General features: G+C 45.4%; 1 protein-coding gene across 3 annotated transcripts in view; it reads right to left on the bottom strand.

The window, feature by feature from the left end:
* NUP93 (nucleoporin 93) overlaps window positions 1-23,945 on the bottom strand; it is a 64,381-nt gene that overhangs the window by 11,275 nt on the left and 29,161 nt on the right. For all 3 annotated transcript variants that reach the window (XM_026034390.1, XM_026034392.1, XM_026034391.1), the window contains exons 4-10: window positions 14,089-14,151; window positions 12,553-12,681; window positions 6,501-6,575; window positions 4,891-4,980; window positions 3,835-3,974; window positions 1,918-2,050; window positions 242-399 (exon numbers count right to left, since the gene is read on the bottom strand). In XM_026034390.1, the coding sequence (XP_025890175.1) occupies window positions 242-399; window positions 1,918-2,050; window positions 3,835-3,974; window positions 4,891-4,980; window positions 6,501-6,575; window positions 12,553-12,681; window positions 14,089-14,151 (788 nt within the window). The remainder of the gene's footprint in view (window positions 1-241; window positions 400-1,917; window positions 2,051-3,834; window positions 3,975-4,890; window positions 4,981-6,500; window positions 6,576-12,552; window positions 12,682-14,088; window positions 14,152-23,945) is intronic.

Below are 23,945 nucleotides of genomic sequence, written 5' to 3'. Positions count from 1 at the left end.
TATTTTTGAAATGTGAAACTGCACATTTTCAAACAGCTTGTCCTCTGTCAAGATTTTTAGACTTCAAAGCCATAAATTAAAATAYGAAAACTTCTTATATGTATTTTAAGTAACACAAACCCCAAGCAGTCTTTACCATCAAAAGAATATCCAGGCCTTTATATTTATATCAAGCCACTGCCTACTTCACTACTCCCCAGCAGCTTCTGTCCCTCAAAGACCTTCCTGCAWTCCCAATTACCTTCTGTCCTTACTGTGCATGTATTCCTGGAACCAGGTCTTAAACTCGCCCAGCTGGTGCTGCGCTCGCTTCACCACGTGCATGGCTGCAGTCAAATCTCCGCAGCGCATGCAGTAGTAAATCAGTGCCCAGACAGGGTGGCCTTCCACCTCACCGTCCTGAAAGATGAACAGCAAGAAAAYACTTAGTTATTTTCTTTTTAAGCAGCACATTTGACTTTTTTTTTTTATACCCATCAATTGTCTGGTTTGTTTTTTCCACCATTACCTATACACTGAGTTTGAAAGTTACGTTTGCGTTACAGAATTCAGAGTCCTGGCTGTGCTGGAGCAGAGAGACTTGTGTTATTATTTTAGCTCCRTCATAGAAGGAGATAAACATACCTGGAGATCAGGGACAGAAGCCTGAAGTTCTGAGTCCTGTGAAAGCTCCCGGATAGGGAGCTAAGCACCCAGCTACCTGTGTCTCCTACTGATGCATTAAGGTCACTTTTCTCTTTGGGAGGGGGTAAAGGGTCCACAGTAGGCAAGTCCAAAACAGAGAAAGGCCCAGTAAAAGCCCTCAAACAAATCAACTATTAACAGCAAAACAGCAAAAACAGTGCAGTCAGGCTCGGTTTGTATGAATGAAGCCAAACCTTTCAGCAACCCCCTGGYTGAAATGCAGTCACTGCCTCTACTCATCTCCCTGCTTTTTGCAAAAGATGCAGGCAAACTTGCCTCAGCATCAGGGGAAAACTCTGCTGTGGCCTTTCAGGCTGTGGTACCCAGCCGATGGGACRAGGCTGCAGGGCCTCCTCCTTTCTGCCTACGTGTGGCAATCGAGGGGGAAACATTTCAGGCTGGTGACCTCCAAGGAAGGGAACTCGGTACAGGAAACCTTCCAGTTATTGCCAGCCATTCAAGAAGCCGTTTAAAAGGAGCTCAACCTCAGGAGCTTTCCAGCAACAAGGGACAATTCCATTTGCAGCAACTGAGCTGGCAGATGTAACATGGGCTTCAATGGGCTTTGGCTGTGATCACAGAGGTATTAAAAAGGCCTGTACTGAAACAAAAAGATAGCAAACTAATCATGGACTTCAGCAGGTAAGCAAGGCTGTTATTTCCAGTATTCTCTATTTACTACTGTTTCATTTAACTTTTTTTCTCTCAACTCTAGTAATTGCAGGTGCACAGCAAGGACTTGCTACCATAGAAAAATGGACAGGATTGTATTCAGACTCTGAAATAAAAAAAAAAGACTTTGGCTATAATTCAGATTAATTYGTTGGCTATTTAACCATTAACTAATGGTGTCAGCATCTTATGAGGGCTGCTAAAAAAAAGAAAGAAAAAACAGTGATAATGTAGGACCCTTAAATCTCAGAGCATTTTTCCTGGTTTGAAATATCTTCACGTATTTTAATCCTTTACTATCTCTTTAAAAATGAACCAAAGCGATATAATTTCTACAGCTTAGAACTATCTAGAGCTATGGACCACCACCATCCTTCCAGCATTAGCTCTGAATTCAAAGTGATTTTGCCCACTACTTTTCATCTCACAAATTAAAAAAAAAAAAAGAAAAAGAGGAATTAAGAGCCCACTACCTAAACCACGTCTACTGTTTTTCCTGGCTGCACTGACACAAACAGATTTGTGTTATTTTTGCTCAGTCACTGAAGGAGACAAACATACCTGGAGACCAGGGACAGGCGCAGGAAGTTTGATGTTCAAGAAACTGCGGACCAGTTGGTAGGTCCCAGGAACGCCACCCAGCTGGGCCTGGTGCAAGTTTCCAAACACCGTCACAAAGGTGTAATTCTTGTAGCTGAAAGAAACCCCACAAACAGGCTAAAATACACTCGCTGAGAACACCTTCTGAAAGCACCCRTGAAAGCCATTAGCCAAGGCAGGTCAATAAAACAACTATTGCAGTAGGAGATGGAAGTCTCAGGACACCAGCACAAATAAATTAGTGGAGGTCCTGTTTTTCTTCCACCAGCACAACACGGACTAGTGCATATACATTAATTACTTCCTATTTTCATTCCTAGTTCCAGGCCAGTGATTTTCATTCCTAGTTCCAGGCCAGTTTCTTTCACGGGCAAGACTGGGAAAAGGTACACCAAACTTAGGAAAGTATCAGTATACCTTGATAACATCTCTGGTTTTGCTGCCCCGTTAAGCACAAGCTCCTGAGGGCTTAAAATCACTAATACCTGTTCCAAAGCAACGGAGCAGCTGTGGGCAGGGCTAGATGCCTCAGCAGACATGTGAAGGGCTGGTGGTGCAGGCAAACACGCCAGGACCAGGGGCTGCCCTGCCAGAGAGCCAGTTCCTGCTGGGGTAGGAGGGGAGCTATAAAGCAGGACACGTGAGTTTAAAAAAAACATGGAAAGTTAAGCCCGAGGGGCCCAATTTCCAGAAACTACTGAGCAGGGAGAACAACAGGGACTGGAACAGCATTCCTCACTTCAGCGAGCGGTTAATGGGATTGTGACAGTGCAACTAATGACATATTTGGAAACTGAGTTACAAAAGTCTGACTGGCTTGTTGTGCATTGCTGTGATTGAAGAACTGGAAACAAGATTCTTCAGATGTGTCTCTGCACCTAYGGAAAGGCAGGCGGATTTCTACCAGCCCTGGCAGGTAAGAGGCCTCCAGAGATGTGGTGACAACCCTTGGGGGCAAAGAGGAAGCAGTGCCAGGAGCCCAAACATCTCCTCCAGGTGTATTGCTCCCARGTGCAGCACTTCCAGTGTTCAAGTGACAGATCAGTATCTGTGACAATTACCTACCCGCTGTGTCTCTTGTTTTCTTCCCACTGCTGAGCTACCTGCTAGCACTGAGTTGTGTTGGCAGCCCTTACACAAGGGACACTGTGATAGCCAGGTGCCTGAGCACACATGCAGTGAGTAGCTGACACTGCCATCCAGAGGATTCAGCTCTGGGTTTTCTCCCCATAGCCATTCTGTAAGCAAAACCTGCTTACTGTGCAAAGCACAGCCTGCAACTGTGCAAAGCTCTCCTGTCAAGGAGCTTAGGTCCCTGCGATATTTGCTGAGTCAGAAAGTAGGTTGCTCTTTCCAGAGTCTGGAAATGATTGGTAGACGTTTCGATTCCGCCTCCCTGAAATTTTACAGGCCCCTTTCAGTGTTGAAATTGCACAATCAAACTGAGCCACTGCACCACATTTCTGCAGTGCTATCCTCACTTCCACCCTGCACCAGCTCCAGGTGATCAGCAGGAGAAAAGCAGCACAGAATAAGGAGATTTTTTATCTTTTTTTTTTTTGTGGAGGGGATATAAATGTGTTTCCAAAAGCAAAATATTTGCTTATCACCATGACAGATAMAAAATCATCGAGGGCAACATGGAAGGAAGCATAAAAGGTCTTTGTGTCTTCTAAAGACTCCCGAGTGGATTCAAGGTCTTTAGCACAGCTTAGAGCAGTTCTGTACTCCAAGGGAGTGCTCTAAGTTCCACAGAACAGCCTAATCAAGCCTGAAAGCAGCACTAYGTAGCTTAGTGACATGTTTGTCTGTATTACATCCAAGTCATTCTGGCTTGTTAACAAGGAACCATCAAACCATCTGCAGTATTGTCCTTACCTTTGCTCCAGGTAGTGCAGGGCCTGCCTCACGAACTCCATACGCACTTCCATGTTGGTCCGGACTTTTAGAACATCACTAGCAGGAACCAGGGTAACATCAGTCATCTGCTTCACCATGGCCCACATCTCTGAGATGTTCTATAAATGAATCATTGCATGTAGCAACAGTTAGTACAGAGATGAGCAAGGAGCTGTCTTCAGCTACGCAGTGTTTATATGCTTGAAAAACAAAAAGCACAGAAGCCCGGGAACAATTTTGCTCTGTTTAGATTTGCAGTGGAGACATAGAGAGCAACCAGAAAGGCAAGATTCAGAGTCCCCAGGATTTTCTGCATTCTTATATAAAGAGAAGGTGGCTAAGAAGATTTTACACCTGCAACTGTCATGCAGGATTGGCAGTACTTTCCAAAACTAGGCTGGGTATTGGATGCTGCACATCCTTCCCCATTGTCTGYATACTCCACTGAGTAAATGCTGTCATTTGCTTCACTTGGACAAAGACTCAGYGAAAGAAAAAGTTTAAAAAACATGCAGCCCTGCACATTCATAAAGAAGAAACTATAGCAGTGTCTAAAGACCAACAGTATCTTTGCTCAAATGACAAAAACCAAGGAGAAAGAACTGGAAAGTTAGCTTAAGCAAGGGCAGGTGTTGTATCAAGTGCTCCCAAGTAGCAGAAAATATTGAAACTGGCCACAGAAAATAGCACACAAGTATATTAGGAGATAAATTTTGAAAACATAAAACACGACAAAAATTTGTTTCAAGGGAAAAGCCATGTCTTCCCCTAACAGCTCCCTGTTTGTGACGTGCCACTGCTATGAAACCGGGTTTTCTTCTTCGTTTTGGCAAAAATATTTCACCAAAATGTGCCAATCACAGTGGTCGTACACTGTATTCAACAAGATTGCAGTACTATTGACTGTGTTTTGCGTGGAGCTATGCAATATTTTTATTTTTGGCAATATTAGTATTTTTCCACCAATGTCAGCAAACTTAATCACAGCTGAAAACAGATTAAATACATTTCCTTAGGTTAACTTATTGGCAGTACCTTATCATCCAGTTCTGCAACAGCAGCGCAAAGGTCCACCAGGTTAGGCTGCAGATGTCCGTTCACTATCTTCTCATTATAAATATAAATCTGAAATGCATCAAAAGCAAGTTTAGAGAAATATATTTCTCCCCTTCCTCCTCCCCAGCCATGGCAGCAAAACCTGAACCTGGCTTCAAAAATGGACTATCCCCAACAAATCCCTTCTGCTTCCCTCCCACAGCAGCTGTTCCTGATCYGGATGGAAGAGAGGAATGAAGAACAGCACCAATGGTAGGTCCATGGCACCCCAAAGCCCCAGGCCTGCCTGAAGGAGGACAGAAATACACCTAAGTGCTGGAGGAAAAAGAACCAGATGAGACCAAACAACTCAATGGTAGTTGAACAAGTGAAACTCGTGCTGTTTTTGTAAGCCTAGCACAGGAGAAGAGAACATGAGCACTTGGCCCTCCAAAACCCCCTCTAAAAGCACGACTCCACCTTGGTTCTGTTTGAAAACTTGGTCTTACTTGACTTCTAATTCTATTATTGTTTATTCTACTCCCAGCCAGAAGACCTTCCAGCTCCCTCCAAAAGTAATCATTCGTGGTGCTGGAGAGGAGGTGCCAGAGCACCCTAAGTCCTTCCTTCTCACACAAACTGCTTCACTTTAATCCCAGTTGGGGAATCCATCAGGAATCCAGCATTAGTGAAATCCCATCCATGGACTTTAGAGTGTTCCTGGGAAAGCGTCTGCCCGACACATGAAGAGCAAGTCATTATTTCAGAATAACTAAAGCCAATGATCAACTGGAGCAGCGTGGCCCAGCTCATCTTCAGGGCTGCCCTAACTACTATGATACCCTAACGAGCTCCATCATTCACTTCCCACATGGCTGCATTGCTCATCATGGGCACAGCGACGCACACATACAAGCTGCTACCTGGCTGAGCAAAGGCTGAGCCAAGGCACAAAATAAGCCTAATTGTGGGAGAATTGGGCAACGCTTTGTCTGCACTGTTTTAAATAGTCCATTTTGAAAAACTCAAGTTCTTATCGCTCATTCTGCTTACAACAGTGCTGGTAAACAGAACTTCTGCAATAACAAAAGCAACAAATTGGTTATGTAAAGATTTATTGGTTTTCCCTGCAAAATTTCAGGGACTTTCTAATGCTGCCAGACATATTAATGCAGAACTGATGTGCTAGAGCTCTACGTAAGTGATCCCACTAAAATGCCATATAGTTTGACAAACATCAGGATTAAGACTTCAGTATCTCTTTTTGTAAGAACAAATGGAATTTAAAGTCTTCATTTACATAATTTCACACTTTGACAGAAGTCCTATATTTTTAAAGCAAAAAAAAAAAAATACTGAAGCTTACTAAAAAAGCAYAAATTATTTCCATAATCACAAGCAGCGTTCAGAATCTCCTCCGATGCAACTGGGCGGCAGATAGACAAACAAATTTCCTAGAAAGTCAGTCTAAATTTCTTATATTTTTCAGTTGCAGTTTAATCCCAGACAAACGCTTTCATGCCTAACCTGCCATGGTGCTCTGTGCACTTACCTGTCTCTGCAGAAAATGTTATTACCTGTGTTTTTGCATCTCTTCCCAGCGTACCCACCTGCCGAGCGTATGCCATCTCCACGTTGTCCAGAGAGCTGCGACCTGGAGGGCCCACCTCCCCAGCATAGCTAGGCTGTTTAAGGAGAAACATAAGGATTATTGAAGGTTCAGGTGGGTTTTTTGTTGTTATTTTTGGTTTCTTCTCCTCTCCCCTCTTCAGTCTTCATATTCAGGTTTAATTTTCTGACTGATTGCTATATGAAAGCTATCAAACTACTGCAAKGCTTTTTTGTTAGGGCATCTATTGCCCGAGCTCAAATGCCTGACACARTTTACCAGGTTCCTGAGCTCTTCATGGAGGGAAATGTGCAGTTTCATTGCAATATCCTATAAGCCTCCTAAGACAACTTAAACCCAATATCAAGTTTATGTATAAAAAGACAGAAATTCTCCCTACTCAGCACACAAACCAACCACCAACTCTCTAGATTGAGGACACCAGCTGCTCTAAAAAGCATCTTAGAGCAGGGGTTTGCTTTTCCTTCCTGAAAGGTGCCTGTTCTTCTGCACTGATCCTCCAGTGCAGCAAGGGCAGCTCAGTGGGCACAGCTGATGTAGACGTTGGTTCCGGTGACGGGTGTTCAGACCCTCAAAAAGGACCTGTAACATTTGATTATTCCTTGCCAGAAATGCCCCTTGGCCCGTCTGCTGCAGGGGGAGGAAGGAAGCTGGCAATGGATAAATCACCTTGTCRCCCACATTGCCTAGGCAAGGCTTGAGGCATTTTCATTGCTTGTAGAGTCATTGTGGGGAAAGTCTGCACTCTTGAGGGAAAACTGAAATAAACTGAAATAAAAATATCATCATAATTCTCTAAGGTTGTATAAGGTCATTCTTGTAAATGCCCAAAATCACAGGTATGTCTGCAGCAGAGCCTCCACTCTGCATGGATGTCCACCACGCTGGGGAAAAAAATCACCCCCAACTAAGTATATGTAGGACTCACCGGGTTTTTTCCAGCTTCCAAAATGTAACTCTTTGTTTTTGCAACAGCATTACAAGGCTCAACTTTGATTTTGCTGTTGGTATGTTTTGTTTTTTTAAAAAAGGACACTATTTTAAAGACTGATCCCTTTGAGGTAAGCAGGCCTTTAATATCACCTGCTTCCCTAGCTGTGCTATAGCCAGGATGGTCAGAAGATAAAAGACAAGCATAGCACGGGAGCATAATATCTGCTATTAAGCATCCTGACAGTGCTGGGACAGGGGAAGAAGAACAGCCAAGCTTCTAGGAAAGCAAGAGGAGAAACCTCTTGAGAAAGAGAAGAGAAGACGAGGAGAAGGAGAGAAGAAACCCTGGAGAAAAGATGTAAAGCACATAAGCTAAATACTGGAAAACCAGCTGTAATGAAACACTGAGAGCAGGCCTCGATTTACCACCATATAACTCAGGTTCATCTATATTCCCTTAATTGGGAATCAATAACTTATTCTGAGAGGAGGCAGGTACATTTGCCAAGTTTTAAAATCAAGCTTTTTGGCCACTACGGCCAGTTATGGCTAGCTGCACATCCTCATTAGCTATTACACTGCACCCCAGCAATCCTGCCAAATAGTTTTATTTTCCCTCCCTCCATTTATCCAGAGTTCTAGTAGTTTAACACAAAACCAGATCAACTTCAAGCACCGCTTAAGGACCTGTTATACCTCCTTTGCTGGAAGAGCTCAACCGAACGTGACTGACTTGCTGCCTTGCAAACACCCAACCCAAATAGAAAACTGCAATTTCTCCTTTTGCTTAATCCACTTCAAAATTCATCTTTGCCAGCGTTGCAGGACCCACGTTCCTAAATAACCTGCTTGTACCGCTCTGGAGAGAAGACATAAGAAAGGGATGGGTGTCCTGCCTAGCGCTGCACTGTTGGAGATGCCTCTGCTGAACGGGCTGCATCCCACCAGTCTGGAACTAAAATACTGCAAATCAAGGAAGCTGCAGGCACAATGCTCCTCTACCTGTGCCCTAAAGCATTCGGGAAGCCCTGACAATTTGCTTCAATTTTCATTTCTATCTGGTGCTGTGTGGTAGCTCCGTTGCATCCCTGAACATACAGGGGCTGTATTTGTCCAAGCCCAGGTGTTCTGAATTGGAAAATTTTAAGCAATGTTTAAATTTAAAAACATATACAATCGGAGAGAATTCATGCTTTTTGCATAGCATACAGCTGACTACAGAAAAAAAGAATATCCAGTTATGTCCCTGATAAAATGACAGATAAATGAAGTTAACAAAGATGAAGTTGGCCCATCTTTTCCAGCTAAATCAGCAAAGAAACTTCTGGAATATATCAAGGCATTCATTTCTCAGTAATAGTGCAATCTAAATGATGCCAACCCGACAATAAAATTAGACAGATGCATTTAAATCTTAGGTAGTATAAAGAAAATACCTTACAAAAAAAAAACTGTTTTTTTTGCAGATAAGATTTATAAATTTATGCTGAATGKATCCCTCACTGTCACGCTCCTAATGGACACCGATAGCTGAAACCACTTGCATTTTCCTCTCAGGGCCAAATCATCTGACACAAATTCCTTAAAACCCACCTAAAAACCCCGACAAATTCTTTGTTCGGAAGAACAAAGGAGCTGTTAAAGCAGGTTTCCCAGGAAACAGCTGCCGTGGCAGACACAGCACTTTGCAGCCTTCCCCTTACGCTGCACTAGATGGATTGTGGAGCTATTTAAAGCAACGCTATGTTATGGACAGGGTCATTAATTACTGATAAGGTTTCATCTTCTAGAGCAAGAGAAGGGGACATTGTGGCTCAGTGTCACTTTTCAAACAGTGCCCAAACAGCAGCGCTGTAAGGACTGGGCTTTATTCCAGTCTTCTTGCTTCTTCTGCAGGGCCAAAGAACATGCACGTGGCTGCTGGTCCAGTAAAGGCAGAGGGAGCAATGGGTTAGAAGTTGCAGATCATGTATCCTCAACAATGCAAGCCTACAACAGGCACCTGCTCAGGGCTTCTGGAGTTTTTCCCCCTTCTCCAGTTTTAATTCTACYCTAAGCACGATGCTTTGAGGATTGCTTTTATTAATTTGGTGCAGCTGAGAACTGCTATGTAGGAAGAAAATGATTCAGTGCTGCTGACCACTGTAGTGCTCCAAGAGGGGAGAGAGAAAAAAATAAAAATCACCACAAACTCCAGAAATATTTTTCTTGCTTTTCCTCTGCTCTTATTTCCTACCTCAAGATCCATGGGAACAATTTTATTTCCTATTTCTCCCCATCTCATGCTTGCATTCTGGCTTTTGAATTTTTCAAGACCCAAATGCGTTGAACCGTCTCAGGACGGAGCTAAAAGCAGATGTCAGAACAAAACCAGTGAGTCAGCAGGGAAGGTGCCTCTCCCCTTCTCACCTCGTGTTGCAAGATGGGCTGCTTGGGCAGGCAGTGCTTGCGTAGAATGAAGCTTTAAAAGGGTTTTTAAACCATTTAAAACCTTTTTTAAATCTTTTAAAGCAGCATCTTTGTGGTTAAAGAGTAGGGGAAGTCAGAGGACATCCCTTGGTAGCAAATTAGAACTTAAAGCAGGGAAGAAGTAATTGCRAAAAGTGTGATGAAAACAGCAGCCTGATGCATCTTGTCCAAGTCACACATGTATCAGGTCACACACCTGAGCAACTGAAGCAGCAAAATCAAAAAAAGGGAAAGCAGGTAGAGCACAAAGCATTAACATTTACGTGCACACAGAGTATCCTTCTGTGGGCAGCCTTTGCTTAAATGRTTTGTGCTGCTTTTCATGAACCACATTTGCTTCTCCCTGCCCCGAAATTCCATCTATTCCTAACGACTCACCAGAGCTGCAATATTTACTCTGAACACCACCCGAAAGCGGTTTGTATCTTCAATTGGTTTTGCCCGAAGCTGCTGCTTTTCAGAGGAGCCTTTAGGGGCACTCAGCCGAGGGCGCAGAGCTGCGGGCGCAGCAGCAGGATGCATCAGCAGCAAGCGCTCGGGCGTCTTCCTGGCATCTCGTCAGCGCTGCCAACGCCGCGGCCAGCGCAGAGCCGGCGCTGGAAGGGCAGCGTGGCAGCGCGTGCCAGGGCGGCAGGAGAAGTACCTTGCAGCATGTGGCGCTTCAGGGCATGCACAGGACGGGTAAAACGGTGAGCGACTGCGGCTGCCACGCCAAGTAGGTTGCATGAGAGCAGGAAGGGAAAAGCGGAAGCAGAGAGAGAAAAACATGAAAGAAACAGCCAAAAGACCTGCCCGAGACCCATGGGGAACATGCCACAGAACTAACGCCTCAAGAAGGAGGTATTTATTATCTCAAAGACAAAACCTAGGTTTCCTCTGTTTCTTCAAGAAGCACCTTTCTATTCATTCTGATTTTTTTCCTTAGCAGAGGAGGGCCAGGCTGGCAGGGTAAGTCCTGCGCTAATTTCAAGCTCCACAGGTTAATTGGGCTCCTCTCCCTGAAGGATGTGCTGGGGTGTCGTGCTGCCCAAATGAGCTTCGCCCAAGGGCTGAGAACTGGCTCRCAGGCAGCGCGGCCCCCGCCGTGCTTGGACCGGTGCCTTTGCACTTGATCCTCCATCTCCAGAGGGATRTGCCCTCCAGGATATGCTGCAAGCTGTGTCTGTCTGTAGCACGCACAAAAAAAACTTATTTGACTAGAACAAAGGCTTTAGAAGACCAACCTGCTGCAGGGAGGTTGGATAACAGGCTTTTAACAGGGGAGATGCACTTCAAACCSCTCAGACCTTTGGCTGCTGGAGGCTGGGATGTATCAAGGGTTTTAAATGCTCTTGAAATGACACATGGTAGGAGAGGCACTTTGAAAGGGAGTGGACTATTGCCAAGCGATAGTGTATAACCAGGCATTAAACTCATTCATGAAAACTAGTCAATGGATTTTCTTTTTCCYCCCTTGCACTGATTTGATGCTTGGCATCTCAAGTGCTTTGCACTGGGGCCAGCAACTGTTTTGGTCCTGCAACATCAGGAAAAAAGGTTTTGCTGTTTCAGAGCAGATTCTGCTTCTCCTAGCAGCCCATATCTGTGCTTTAAAAGGAAAGCCCCAAACCAGTAACTCTCAAATTGAAGATGTTAAAAGCTATCACTGCAGCTGTCTTCAGACTCATATCCCAAGATAATGGGATTGCTGCTTTTAGTTTTAAATGAATTCACCCTGCCTTATTTAGCATTTCTAATATTGGAAAGCTGGACAGCCTGCGGAGAAGTCAAAGCATCARTAAAATACTTTCTGAAGATGATAGATTCTATAAAAAGATGTGTGCTAACTGAGATTAACCTATATTTAAAAGAACAGCAATCASAAAGGGACATTTCATTAACAACTTTAATTATTTCCAAATCCCTATACAGACTATAGCCCAATAACACCAAGGGCTTTTTCTTAAATGCAGTTTGCAGCTCTGTACGCTGCTCCAGTGAACAAGATCTTAAACATATATTAAGAAAAAAAGAAAAAGGGTCTGTGTTCAGGCCAYGCTTGCCCAGTCTCCTATCCTGTCCTCTCAAGGTTATGGATTTGCCTGGAACATTGGGGTGACTGGCTGGGATACAACTTTGTGCTCAGGGAAATCCAGCTGATATCCAAAGCCCCTAGGTTAGGGGGGTGATACTCCCACAATTAATGGGAACATTTTCTTTAAGAGAGTAAGCTGTAACACTAAGTTAAAATATCCCTTTTGCTTTTTACAGGTTACTAGTCAACGCCTTTTCACCATCTTTGGTCACTGCTGGTTATTTTAACTTTCAATTGCTCAACACAAGAGGTCTTAGAGGCACAAAACTTGAACTTGCACGAAAACGTACCCTCAGAGAGAATCAAGGTAACAAAAACATACTCGTTAAATGTTCATTTGGCTTTGCCAAGAACCCTGAGAAGGCTGAAGGTCTGAAGTTTTGCCAGACAAAGCATTCCACTCATCACAGCCACTTTGGAATTAACTGGAGATCCGATACTGCTTTTTCATGCAGTGCCCTCTGCACAATAATCCAGTTGTGCTACCAGCAGAGCTGGATGCCAGCTGGGCACAGGCKGTGCCTGACCAGGCAGAGCCAGAAAGCTCCAGAGTTACCTCATTTTCCTGGGTAAAATCGAGGGCATCTTCCCCTGACGCGAGCAGCGTGTGAAGAATCCGCTGTTTCACCTGCTCCCATTCAACCAGCATCGATTCCCGGTGATATTCCTCAGCCATAGCGAAAGTCTGTGGGGGAGCAACAAGGAGTTGAGGAACGTTCAGATACAACCCACAAGGTGCAACCACCAACCATCAGCTGGACTGCACCTGAATACAGACCTAAAGGCACCRGCTGCTCTGGTTCTCCTGTATGACAGCAAAGAGAGACTCTGCTGCAGAAAGCACAGGGCTAGGATAGCAATTTAGGAGAATAAGAGCTCTTTGCCTTCTGCACACCTCTCAGTTGTCCTCCTTTAATTTCACCGCTGGTCACCAAAGAGCACATGATGTCTTCTTATCTTCACTATATTCATTTCAATACATTTCTTCAATAATTGCAGTGAATTATACAGAACTAAAATCATTTAATAATGGTTAAGATCCATTTCTGATCACTCGAAAGCAGCGCAGACTCAGTTTTAACCCTGAGGTGATGTCCCAAGTACATGTACAGAAACTTTATCATAATATAAGCAGCAGAAAACAGGCGGAAACATCTGCAGACAGTGGGTCTAAGGCAAACAGCCTTTGGAAGCACTTTGCATAATTTCAGTTGCTGGGCTYACTGGCCCCAGAACGTGACAGCTACAAAAAAATAACCTGATCCTGTTCCCAAATGTCTTTGTGTTTTTGGTGACAACTTCTAGCTCAAGAAATGCTCAAAACTCCAACTTGCTGTGGGGTGGAGGATAAAGAAACAAGAGCCCCACTAAGGAAGCCTCATTCTATACCTGCTTTCTTTGCCCTCATCAACTCCACAGGCATCAGTCTCCCTTGAGGACAGAAATCTGAGCTCAACAACCCTTCTTTACATTCTTTCTTACTCTTACATTCTTTTGCACTGCTTTCAAGACTGGTTTGCCTATACAAGATATTTTGCCTTGGACAGGGAGATGCAATATGATTTTCCCAGCTCTTCTACAGACAAAAGAGTTAAATATCACAATACTGCTGTTGCAAGGACCTGAATGTTGTCCTATGCAGGACAAAGTAAAACACTGCAGACCCTGTAGCCTGGAGATACAGCTACAAATTCACCRAGCATCATCACCAAACGCAGTCATTACACAAGGGAGTGTAAGTGGGATTAAATGGGAGTAAAATAAGAAATACACTCCATACATGACGATTTCTAGAAAAAGCACCCACGCAGAGGGGTTGGAGAGAGCACACTGTGCCTAAGAGACAACAGCTGCTCTGCACAAACTCAGACCTAACATTATGAGCCTCCTGAACATTGCTGCTGAAATACATTTGACCAAATCATTCCTTCTGCAAGGTATAAGCACTTATTTCCTGACTTCTAAATATCCTGCGTTTTGTGAAAGATACAGTCCTTTTAAATCCCATCAGTTTAATAAACATCTGATTTACAAAAATCCAGATTTTTTTCTCCCCATGCCCTTGTTTTCCAGACATTTGCTTCCCACTTACCCGCTTCCTGGACTCTTCAATGGCTGAAAGTAATGCATTATCTTTTTCATTCTTCAGGAATCCCTGCAAAACAGGAGAAACAGAGCTTCAGTCAAAAAACCATCAGCCATGCTGCAACATGCACCTGAAACATCACACACATATCATCCTACTTGGCTCTTTCAGCTGCTAGCAGCTCTCCCCAGTCCAATCTTGCAAGGTTTAGAGGTCACTTTATTCCACCAGAGGCACAGTAAGATGCCCACGAAGTACAAGGTGGAAACAAAAGTACGTTAATCCTGTTTTAACATGCATTAAAGCCTAGTAAAATATCCTGCTTCTATTCCCTTTTATCTCCGTGTATCTCAGCTGGAAATAGTAACGTGACCCCCTTCTGCACAGTGGAGACAGCGGTGCCGTCCGAGACCAGCACGCGACGCCGTCCCTCTCCGAAACAGTCCTAGAAATAAATACACGTGGGAATGAGGAGTGTCTTCTGCCACCCAGCCTAGTCTTCACTGCAGCATCTGCCGTGTGTCCCACTTTCTTTTTAGGCAAGGCCCACAGAGAAAAGCCCAGCCTCGAAGGGGGAAGCTAAATGAAGATCCTCGCACGCGCCTGGGGACCGGTTGCTGGAGCAGTGGTCAAAGGCAAGGGCTGTGCTGGTCACCTCAAGACAGGGACGAGTTGCACCGTGGCTCCCAACAAGAAAGAGGAGGATGAAGACACACACGAAAATCTTGCTATAAACTGGGTGAAACTTTGCTGTTTGCTGTAATACCTTGGGAAGAGTGACCAAAAGGAAGCAGAGACAGCTTGGATACCTGCCTAAAAACAAAGTACATGGCAGGGGTGGCAATCAGCAAGGTGAAGATGCACTTAACTTCACTGGAAGCCAATAAATCCAGGCTAAGTATCTGTCTTAATGAAACAGCCCAGCTCCTGGAGAGTTCAGAGGCCCACTGAAGGGATCAGATGAGGCAGCACATTAATTAGGGGGTAATTAGGAGGTAAAATGTTCCCCCTCAAAGGGGAGGCCGAGCAGCCGCTAGGAGGGTGCTTTTCCTTGGGCTTGGGGCATTGCCACCTAGCGGTGCTCTCTGCTTCGGGCACCCAGCACTTCAATACCATGCCGAGATGTAAATGCACACAAATGTACTTTAGGGAAAAGCAGACATCTCCAAAATAAGCAGCATGAAAGATTCACACTGGAAATTAGAAAATTTTGGCAAAGAAAAAAAAACAACTAAAAAACAGGCCATGTCACAGCTTTAAGTGTTTGCATTATGTGCTCAGTACACACCTTAAACCACGCCAGGTTTTGCTCCTCTCCTCAACGCTGTCTCCAGTGCCTGCGGCAAAATTTGGCTCTGCACTATAAGAGGTCTGGCATGCAAGGACRTGGGTGCAGGGAGCCTCTGTGGGGAGACACTGCTGATGCACCCACACTCCACCCGCGGGTCTCCCTGCTCAGCTAGTCCCAAGGTTTTCATCCACCTGTGGCCCTCACCACGTTCCTCTGAGCAGCTCCAGTTCCTCTCCTGTCCTTCTCCTCCCTCCTGGAGCTTGGATCATCTCTTTTGTACAGGAGACTAAAAGCTACCTTCACTTACTGCAGCAAATGAGGTTAGTAAACTCTCCCAGCCAACAGAAAATTACCTCCATCACCCAGGCCATACTTTTAATACCTGATCTTAGTATTCAAGCTGTCAAGAGAAGGCAAACGTTGCCAAGCAGTTGGCAGCAACGCTCACACTTTTTCATTGGCAGGAGAAAAAAACAGAAAAGTAAATGAATGTTCTGGGAGCATTTCAAGTCAATTGCTGTTTGGTTAAAATTATCTCCGAGTGCTGGATCTCCAATAGATCCAGTGAAGTCTTCAAAAAAAAAAAAAACCATCAGGGATCACGATGATATGGTAAATTAAAAAAGTATTCAGTAATGGCTTGGAACAGAATCCCCAAATGAAGCAGCTGGCTTATTTAAAGATTAAAAGAAAAAAAGCACTAATAGAAATTAGGAAAAAGAAAATAATAGAAAAGATTCAGCAAAACTACTAAAAAGGCACCACTGCAGTATGAGAGTACACTGTGTATGTAAAAAATTACGTAAAAAGCTTTCTAGCCCTATTATTGCTTTTAGTGAGACTAGCATTGGTACTTGCTTGCTAGCTCTGAATCTGACCGGTCTGTGGGCCAAGAAGAAAGTTCTCACCAGGAATCAGAGCCCCCTGCACACACGCTGGGAGCTGCAAAGCAGCAGCCCCCTGCCCTGAAACAAGTTGTCAGGTTGGGAACGGGACCTCTCTGCTCTGTCACTGATGCAGTTTAAACACAGCCTTGAAAGCAAAGGAAATCCAGAGCAAATTGTGCTCTGCCACAGCTTCGTGCTGGCCCTGGAAAGCCCCGTGCTCGTTCCACATTGCTGTTTTGTATTGGCTGTGCTGTGACACTCGTGCAATCTTCACGCTTCATCCAGGAACACCGGATTTTGTTGTGTTGCATAAATATCATTATTCCTTCTAGCCACAACAGAAAAAGCTCTCAAAGTGAGGAAAAAGACGTTCCTTGTGAAGTCAGAGCTCAGCTCGCAGCTGAGGCAGGGGCAGACGCTCTTCAGCTCTTGCTGGGATCATGTGAACCTGGCAAACGACGACGGGCAACATGCGCCTTAGATAGGCGCACGCTCTTCAAGGGATGAATTACAGGTTCACATTAACCTTGAAGGAAGAAGTGATTCACTCTGCTATAAGGTCAGTGCTCGCACTAAGTGTGACTCTCTGCCTGATTTTTTATTTATTTTTCTCTCCAATTCAACGTATGTTCCGCAAGTTCAGGCTTTCATGCTCCACAGGATTTCAATATGTTACTTAAAATTGTACTTACAAATGGTTTAACTCCTACCTTAACAGAGAAATTCACTGCAGTGTTCCAATACATGTTGCACTTTTCAAAAACTATTTTACAAAATATATCAGGGAAATCTGCACTGGTAACTATGTAGATGCCAAAGAGCACCTGACATGTCCATCATCACAGTGTGTGCTATAYTACTTCTAAAGTGTATTTAATTATAATAATTTTATAATTTTGTTGTCTTTTTTCAATTTTACCACAGGGAAAAATAGCAAACAATAAAACCATTTCCATCACACATATTAGTCTAATTCATTTTCCCCTTTGTGCTACCTGTGCCTGAACTGCACTTTGTGTATGCAAATCTTTGTTAGCAATGACTTTGATGGAAATCTTTCACAGTGCCAAATACTTAAAAGCATTTAAAAAAAAGTTTAAAAAAACAAAAAACTCAAAAAATAACAACAATGAAAGCTGTAACATTTCACAACCAAGTTCTTCCCCATGAAGAACTCCTGAGCTCCCAAGCACAGGCCGTTTTGCACAGCAGTTGCTGATGTGATGCACAAACAAGGGCTGCCAGAAAGAGACAGAGCTCCTGGATAACACTGTGGGCAACTATATCCCYGTCTGCTTTAATAAAAGCAAAGAAACCAAACCTTTACAGCAGCCAAGAAACACAGGGGCAGCCTCGCTCCATCCAACCTGTTGCACGGAGGTTGGGTGGACTGGAGGGGCTGTAGTCTCTCCTTCCTGCTATAAACATGCCTGCATTTGCATCCCGGTTAGAGAATAAAATAAGTTACAAGCACAGAAATAGCGACGCTTTGCTGCAACCCTACAAAGTGCAGAAATCCACAATCYCAGCAAAACTCCGAACTTGAGCTCCTCTCTGAACATTATTTGCAATACCCTGGATTACAAGGTAATTCCTAAGGGGCTGAATGCACAGGGCAATCTTAGATAAAAAAAAAGAAAAAAGAAAAAAGGCATCTGCAGTATGGAAAGAGAAAGACAACGCCGCATCACCCGCTGAAGGAGCTATTATTGCCGCTGCCCGCTGCCTTGCTTTCCAAGGCAATACCGAGAAGATAAAGGCAGATTCCTATCATTTAAAAGCTTCCTCGCACAGTGAGGATGGAACCGTCAGGAGAATCCCGCTGCCCGGGAGGCTTTCCTGCTGCCGATGCACCGAGGAGCCCCTCGAGCCRAGCCGCCACCCCCGTGTCACCCATGACGCCATTTTCTCTCTTCTTCCGCTGCCATCTTAGCTCTGCCCTTACACCAGCGCCCCCGCCCGCACACGCCATCGAGAGCGGAACTGTCGCCCCACGGTGAAAAAAAATCGAACGCAGCCCTCTCCCAAGCACCACAAAAACCCTTTTACTAAAAAAGGAACGGTTTTTCAAGACGAGGTATGAAGCAGATGTACCGACCCGCTTGAGACRTCCGTGCCTGGACCAAGCATCCAGCACCATGGTCAAGGCAGGGCGGATGCAGAAACCCACTCAAGCTAGTGGTAAAAAAAAAAAACACATTTCTTACTATAGCTGCTGACATTTGAAAGGCAGACTGCCTTCCATCAATAAGATATTTCCCAGCTGTACAGCAGGGCATGTTTCTCCCGGCCTTCCATCAAGAAGGAGGGATTCAACAGATCCGTCAGAAATCAACTCTAGCCCACTCTTCCCCAAGCCCCTTCCCCAAATTTTAGCCCTGCTCCCGGGATGTGTGCTCCTCCGGTGTGGATGTGCCCAGTGAGGCACGTGCCACCTTGTCTCTTCCCTGGTTAACAGGGGTTTTCATGCTCTTTAGAAGTCAAGTGCAATATTGATTGGTATTCGTATATCTCCTTGTTCACAGTTTCTGATAGGGGAGAAAAAAAAAGTTCAATACCTTTGAGTTAGTCTAAATATGAGGTAAATATATAATAGAGAGACAGTATTAAAAATATTGTCCCTCTYTTTGCCCTTCTGGATGGGGACGGATTACTGCTGCCTGCCACTCGGCCACGTTTCCAAGGCGGTCGAGCTGGGCGAAGCCGCGGCCGTGCTCCCATCTGCCACTTCCACAAAAAAAGGACAAGCAAAAAACCCACCAGGATCTTGGCATCCACTGGGATTCCTGAGCGACACCAGGGCATCTCGGAGGCACAGGGCTCCCGCCCGCACGGGGAAGACAGCGGCCGCGTTACGGGAGACACCAGCAGCCCGGCAGAGCACGGGCAGCCTCCGCTAGCACGGTGCTTCCGACCGGGGGGTCTCCCAAAATGGCAATTGGAAAATCCATCGGGAACCTCCCGTCTTGGAGGGGAGGGAAATACAGTGAATTAAACAAAATACAGCTACCTTATTCACCTAATAGATATTTTCAGCACAGCAGCATGTCCCTTGGAAAAAATATTTTACTGAGTGAAAATGAGCAATTTGGAGAAGTTCACATATATCACAATACCTTACAATCCTCAACTTGAACATATCGTGATCTTTCAAATGGTGCTTTCTTACTACAGCCCTGATCACAGAATTAATCGTAACTTAAGTTAGTTAAAAATTACCAACTCCTGACCATTAAAATTTTAAAAATAAGACAGTCTGGAATGTGCCTGCTGCAATCAGAGTTTGAGGGAAATGCTTAACTACCGCAAAGCTTGGTGAGAAAAGCGCTATTAAAATCCCCTGCTGTAAATGCCTCATGACACCCAGTGTTTCATCCCTTTGCCCTCATTGCATTACAAAAACCACAGCTTAAACTTTCGGGGAGCATCCCGCCGGCACGCGCAGGATGTGGCGGAGACAAAAGGTTTCCATTTTTCCCCGGCACCGCCGCTCCACGCTGGCTAAGGGAGTCTCCAGGAACGCCCATCCGAYGGGGCGCCCGGCTCGCAAGGCTCCTGTGCAAACCCTGCTCGACAAGACCACCAGCGGCTTGGATAAAGCCCAGGCACCTCAGATGCCTTCCCTACCTTAATCCCTACCTTAATCTGTGGTGCTCCGTTGAACTCCGTCTCCTGACCGCTTCAGACAAAGGGAAATAATTTGCACAGCGGCAGCAGCAACCGCGCAGCTAATCAAGGGGTGGCCCTCGCTGCCTTCCACCCATGCTGAGCACGCGTGTCCTCACCTTTGATCTCCCTGGCCAATTCCTCCTCGTCTTGATTCTGAAGCAAGACCCCTTTTCCAAGCCCGCTTAAAACGGGAAACTTCTTCAGCCAAGTGCTGCCCCCTTTCCCATATATAAATAAATACATTAAAAAATATATAGACATATAGTGAGTGCTAAATATAGAAATATTAATTCCCTGGCTGCTTTCCTCAGCTAGGATTKGACTGCCTTAACCCTCTGCACAACACAGCCTGCTCAGTTGAAAAAGAGCTGAGGTGTAGGCTGGAGAGTCAAGTTGACTAAGCAGATGGGTTTCACCTTCAGAAGCTAGCCAAAGAAAAAGAATTTTTAAAAAAGCAAATTTTCTAAGCATCTTAATTTGGAAAAGTGGAAATATCCTCAGAGACAAGTGCCTTCTTTTCATTTTCATCCCACACCCAACATCCTCACTTGAGGAGGAAATTAAAGAAAGTCCTAGGTGTCTTTAAATAAATCACGAGTGCATCTGCAAGGACAGAGGATCATCACCAAATTATGAAAATCAGATCATAAAAACARCACCCTGAATTTGTTTCCTTTTAGCCCAAACCAGTCCCGCAGTCTCGCGGGCGCAGGGATGATAAAGCAGGAATAAAAACCTGCACAAAGTTCAGCTGCTGCAGTTAGAAGCCAAGTGGGCTCTTTGGGCAGGCAGGGGAAGGGAGGCAAAGCCGCCCTGCCCCTCAGCTCTCTGCCTTTACCAGGCGAGGATGGGTGCTCCGAGCCTGCCCCTCTGTCCTCCGCCAGCCCTCGCCCTCCCAACGGGAAGCAAGCACACAAAGGAGTGGCCCRAGAGGCACCTGGAAGCTCTCGCCCACAGCCTGAGCGAGCGCCTCGTTCCTCAGCACCGGGAGGGATCAACATTCCTACCTGTGGATCCCGGCAGCGAGGGGTCACAAACCTGCCACCGCCGCCCTCCAAGGCCAGGCACCTGGAGTGACGTGGCCATGTCTTTCTGAGGCAACGCTCACCATTTTCTCATCTTAAAAGACAAACAAAACCAACAACAAGAAAAAAAAAAAAAAAAGACCCCGCAAGTCCCCAAAGGGCTGAGGCAGCAAAGAGCCCAGCGAGACATAAGCAAGCAGCCGCTCTCCATACGGAGCACCACTGCCTGCCGAAGCAGCTCTCTCCACGGATACTCTTCTCCAGCGCTGCTTGATCCAAAYGCCAGGGAAAGCGGCAGCCTGCGAGCAGCGCGGGATGGGAGTAACAGTTTATGGGTTACAGAAGGATATTTTATTGTTAACGGGCTGTACCATGTAACGCTGGCGAGGGGGTGCGGGCGGCGTGGCGGGGAGCGGGGCGCTGCTAGCAGCCCTTTCCCCGCCCCCTCCCCATTCCCCGAGCCGCCGCAATTACTCCGATGTGAATTTTTGATGACTTCCGACATACTGCACGGTTAATAACGGCTGGAGCTGCCACGTCTGGGTAAGGGGCAGGGCGCTGGCGCTGCAGCGCGATGCGGCAGCGCCGGCCGYGCAGCTCTTCCCCCAGCCCCGCCGCGGCAATCAGCACGTACCGGGAGGCTCCAAGAAACGGCAGTTCTGATTTCAGGTGGCAGCCGTCAGCCTCTGCYGTTTTCAGAGCCACAGAGCTCCCGCAAGGAGTTCTACAGTTGCAGCATTTCCCTGCAAAGCAGTTGGGGGCGGCACTCCTTAAGCAGAGGTTGCATTAGTGYTTTATTAGAGTTGGTTATTTAGTGGTTAAAAGGTTCGGATACTACTTGCATTAACCCTAGGTCCTCTCTGCAGCTTTGAGCAGTTTAATTGATGGCGTGTAGCTGAATGAAGCCATCAGCACTACAGAAACACACACCTTTCTTTAATAAATGCTGAGTATTACTGCCCCTTGTCCCCCACGATACTTAAACAACGCTATAAATAAAAGAGAGGCTTATTGCAAACGGTTGCATTTAAGGGATAAAAATCCGCTGCTTAAAGACAGGATCTTGGCCGAGTGCTGCCCCCTTTCCCATACATAAAAATATGTATATTTAGGTATATATCTTATTTGCAAAGTGCCACCTTTCCACGTACGCTTTGAGCGTCCGACGGAGAGGATCTGGTTGCACAAAACGCTCGCATGTGTCTGTCGCTGTCGCCAATAGCAAAACAACTCTGCAAGCAGTCGTGCAATTACAGGCAGGGATGTAAAACAGCCGAGATGAAGCCACGCTAAGAGCCAGTCACCCGATGATTAAAGTCAGGCCAGTGTACTCCAGCAGTCAGGTGATGGTGCCATCATTACAGTGCAGAAAGCTAGAGAAACATCGAGAAACGGACCACCCCCACCTCAAAGGAAAAAAAAAAAAAATTAGAAGCAAAGACATAAGCAATGYGTTTGCTAATACGGCAAATGCAGAGCCACGCACGAGCCTTTCAGAGGACACGAGCCCAAGGCTCCATCCATCCCTCCACATCACACATTTAACCCGCTGCACCAACGCAGCTCCCTCCATTCTCAAAATGCAGGCGACATCCCCAAAATTAAAGGTGTTTCCTACTCAAAGCAGGCACGATAGCCCAGCTGAAGGAGCCCTGCATGCCACAATGCAGGGATTTGGCTTCTCAAATGGAGGGGCACCAGTACCCACACAACTCATTATTGCTTTTGCTTTTATTACAGCACCACCGCAGGAGCATCAGCTCGAATGAGGCACCAGTAAAACAGCGCAGGATCTTTTACATAAAGGAAAAAAAACAATAGTGTCTGAACTCCCATTGTGCTTTCTGGTTTCGGAGCCACTCCTTCTATCAGGATTGCATCTGCAGGCTGTAGTGTCTGACTTGCGCTTAGCTATTTTAAAGGCACCATTGGCACCTTTCATAGTTCAAGTTTCATGGGGCTGGGGGAATCTTTTGGGCTTTGAAAATAACCAACTTGAGCTTTGCCTCATTGCTGGGACTAGGAATGATCYTCGGGGAGATTTTTGTCAGCTTTTCACTGCAAGGAGCAAAGCTTCATCGYTTCTAACCAACTAAACCCTGTACCAAAAACCTTAATTGTGTACCACAAGTCTCTGTCGTTAAAGGAAAACATTGCTTTTGGTTGCATTTCACAGTGAAACACTGATTTCCACCATCTACACCCAAAAATGCAAATGGGCCCATTATGGGAATGGAAGGGTATATTTTTGAAGGAATAATGCAACCTGGGCATCCCTGCTATGCTGCATGCTGATGCTTGCCCGTGTCCTTGCAGCCACATTCACCTTCATAGCCTGCCCGTCCTTTCCTCACAGATCGCAGTCAAAGCTTTGCCACTCCTGCCTTGCACAAATGCTCGGATTTGGGGCTTTTGGATTTTTTTTTTAATTATTTCTTTTTAATTATGGTAAACACACCCAAGCAGTTTGGATAATCTGCCTCTCTCTAGCTAGGCTTTAAATTACAATCACTAACCATGAGCTTTAGTCCTTCAGCCATGAGAGGCGTTGGGTTTAGCGTGGGTTTTTTTTTTTTTTTGTTCTTACCCAAGGCTATTTTAATCTGAGGCCAGAAATCCCATGGAAGATGAGGAGACTTTTCAGTTCCTGACTGCATTTGTCCCCCTTCTGCTTCATGCCAGCATCACTCCCTACCTCCATTTCTGGGTATCCGTTCTCTCCTCACCAAAACCTCTTCTCCTCTTTCAGAATATTCTGAAATATTCTGAAATATTCTCCTCTCAAGTCCCTGGTTACATCTATGGGATGAAGGAGGTTTTCCTTCACCACAAGCACATAATAAAAGACATTATCCACCTCTCCCCTAAAATTCAAGGGAATCCCTTAAGCCCCTACCAACACACAAGCGCTGCTCTTGCATCGTCTCCTTCCTGAACTCGTACAGCTGGTGGTAGCCCCTGCTACCATCAAGGAGCATTAACCAGCAAAAC

Source organism: Nothoprocta perdicaria, unplaced genomic scaffold (assembly GCF_003342845.1).
Source record: "Nothoprocta perdicaria isolate Ctin4 unplaced genomic scaffold, notPer1 scaffold_143, whole genome shotgun sequence".
NCBI classification, from domain to species: Eukaryota; Metazoa; Chordata; class Aves; order Tinamiformes; family Tinamidae; genus Nothoprocta; species Nothoprocta perdicaria.
Note: the sequence above shows the minus strand (reverse complement) of the source record. Positions and strands in the feature narration are given on the sequence as shown.